Source organism: Aplysia californica, unplaced genomic scaffold (genome assembly GCF_000002075.1).
Source record: "Aplysia californica isolate F4 #8 unplaced genomic scaffold, AplCal3.0 scaffold00201, whole genome shotgun sequence".
In the NCBI taxonomy this organism is placed as follows: Eukaryota; Metazoa; Mollusca; class Gastropoda; order Aplysiida; family Aplysiidae; genus Aplysia; species Aplysia californica.
Window position 1 is genome coordinate 468,466 of NW_004797471.1, and position 2,778 is coordinate 471,243.

Below are 2,778 nucleotides of genomic sequence, written 5' to 3' on the forward strand. Positions count from 1 at the left end.
AGAAGAAGAAGAAGAAGAAGAAGAAAAAGAAGAAGGAGAAGAAGAAGAAGAAGATAAACAACAACAACAATAAACAACAATAAACAACAACAACAACAACAACAACAATAAACAACAATAAACAACAACCATAGCATAAAAAACAACAACCACAACAATAACAACATTAACAGTAGCAACAACAACAATGGCAACAACAACCCACCCCCCCCAAAAAAAACAACAACAACAACACAACATAAAAAACAACAGGAACAACAATAACAACAACAACAGTAACAGTAGCAACAATGACAACAACGACAGCAATATTACAGTAGCAACAATAACAATGACAACAACAAAAACAGCAACAACAACAACAACAACAGCAACAACAGTGAACCCTTCCTCTACCGGTCCACACAACTACACTGTACATTGTGAGGTGTCTTGGTGAAATCAGGCTCTTGTCCAAATAATCAAAGTGAAGAAACTTGCATTTTTCCGCAGGTTTATAAATTTGTATCACATTTTTGTTTTTTTTGGCTCAACACCTTTCATGCCTATTAAAGAACTCATTTCTGTGGACATTTTTCTGAAAAACGTTGATTAAAGGCACAAAAAATGTAAATTTCCAGTTCCCACGGACTCTTAAGCTAAGGAAATAACTAATCTTTGGCGGCCAATTTCTCACTAATTTTACCTCTGAAAACAGGTGACCCCCACCTCCTTCTTTCGCAAATATCTCGACTTGTATTCAAGATAAATGGATATTTTTTTCATCAAAATAATGACAATTGAACACGCTTTAAGATGATACCAATAACTCTACACGCCCAAAAATTGACGGGAGCCTGATTCCACTACGCTGCCTTACAATATATTTACCGTGATCACGTTTAGCGGAAAGGGCAGGGGCTCTGGTGGAGGTTTTGGGGTCATCTTGTAACTGATTAACTTCTGAGAGCCGTCAGTGTCCTGGGTGGTACCCTTGGTCTTCATCAGGGGCGTGGCCGAGGACCAGTCCGTGCCACCAGGAACAGTCACAGTGGACAGCACCTCTGTGAGCGAAAGAATAGCTGATGAAATCAGATTACGCAATCCGGATAGAAGCAAAAATGATGCAAGCAATACGGATACATGCAGTATGATTAATACTGTTGTCTATTAATTTTAATAGAATCTGAAGCAGTACAAAGAAGCAGACCAGACAGAGGTAATCTGGATTTAATATGAACACATCGTGTGGCCAGGAACATTAATTATACTATTGTCTATTAATCTTAATGAAAGTACAAAAAGGATTGAGGCAATCTAGATAATATATAAACACCCCGTGTCGCCTGGAATCAGCTTTGCAAATCTAGCAAATAAAAACAAACAAAAAAACAAAACAAAAACATTACCGACGAATTCACGGTGATAGTTGATATTTCAAGCCCCATCAATACAGTCGATTAATAAAGACGCAGACTGCTTTGACCCTGCCTGTCAAGCCTGGAAAGGGAGGGATACAACGTCCCAGTAGAAAGACAGAGATACTCGATAAAAAAGTTGTCTCCCCACGCCTACGACAATGGTTCGCCTAACCGCTACACAACAGACGTCCCCCCCCCCTAAAAAAAGTCAATAAAACAACAACAGCAACAACAAAACAAAAAACAAAAAACAAATAACAATAATGTTTTTTTAAACAAAGCAATAAAAAGACAAGAACAAAACAAACAAACAAACAACAATTAATGTATATATATACCGTGGTCTATATATATATATAGTTTATAAAGAGAGAGAGAGAGAGGGAGAGAGAGAGAGAGAGAGAGAGAGAGAGAGAGAGAGAGAGAGAGAGAGAGAGATAAGTGGAGGGAGAACGGAGACAGGGTCAAAGAGAGATATACCGAGAGGGACAGATAAACAGACTGACGGACATACTAGCAAAAGACTTACTTGACACAAAATTTCTCTCCCTGGTCTCTATCTGTACCATGCTGAAGCTGTGTGTACGTTGTACAGCTCAGAGAGTTCTCTGGAGGTAATCAGGTCACAGACACAGGTAATAACAATAATGACGCTAGTCTGGAGCAGGCTATAATAATAATTATGTCACGGCGCAGTGGATTCAGGTGCTCGTCAATTTTTGGGCACATGGAGTTATTGGTAACACCTTAAATAATAAAGTACTAACTTATCTTATCTTATCTTATCTTATCTTAAAGCTTATTCAATAATTTGGCTTTCAATGAAAGAAGTACCCATCTATCTTGAGTAGAAATCGAAATATTTGCGACTGAAAGAGGTAGGGGTTGTCTGGTGTCAGACATTATGAATCTCTTAACTATAAACAATACAATGCATAAAATTTAATGTTTCTATTTCTAAAATGAATGATAATAATAACTTCTATAGTGGCCACGGCTCAAGGTGCTTTACAATATCTTTATCTTAACACAAAATGCATGTGCATAACAACATCCCAGCAGAAACACCTAGATACTCCATAATAATAATAATATAAAAAATTCCACTTAAGATTAACATTAACATTAAGCTGACATTCATACTATCATCACAGCACAGTCATACTACTACTACTATGGCACAATCGATGACGATATGCGTATAAATGCGAAACATAAGAGTTCCAAGAATAAAAAAATAATTGTTGAGACATATTTTGTGACGTGAACGTTGCCCCTCAATTGCCTTATCTCCGAAAGAGGAATTAAGCCTCGGCCTTTAATAGTTAAATCCAACAAAGACGACTTAAAAGGATTTCAACCTCTCTAACCCCCCCCC

At 37.5% G+C, this 2,778-nt stretch overlaps 1 protein-coding gene across 1 annotated transcript in view; it reads right to left on the minus strand.

Annotated features, from left to right (window-relative positions):
* LOC101847876 overlaps positions 1-2,008 on the minus strand; it is a gene marked incomplete at its 5' end in the record, with an annotated part of 12,452 nt that extends 10,444 nt beyond the window's left edge. The window contains 2 exon segments of the mRNA XM_035969952.1: positions 871-1,043; positions 1,930-2,008. Of these exon segments, the coding sequence (XP_035825845.1) occupies positions 871-1,043; positions 1,930-1,969 (213 nt within the window).
* Between the last annotated feature and the right edge of the window lie 770 nt (positions 2,009-2,778).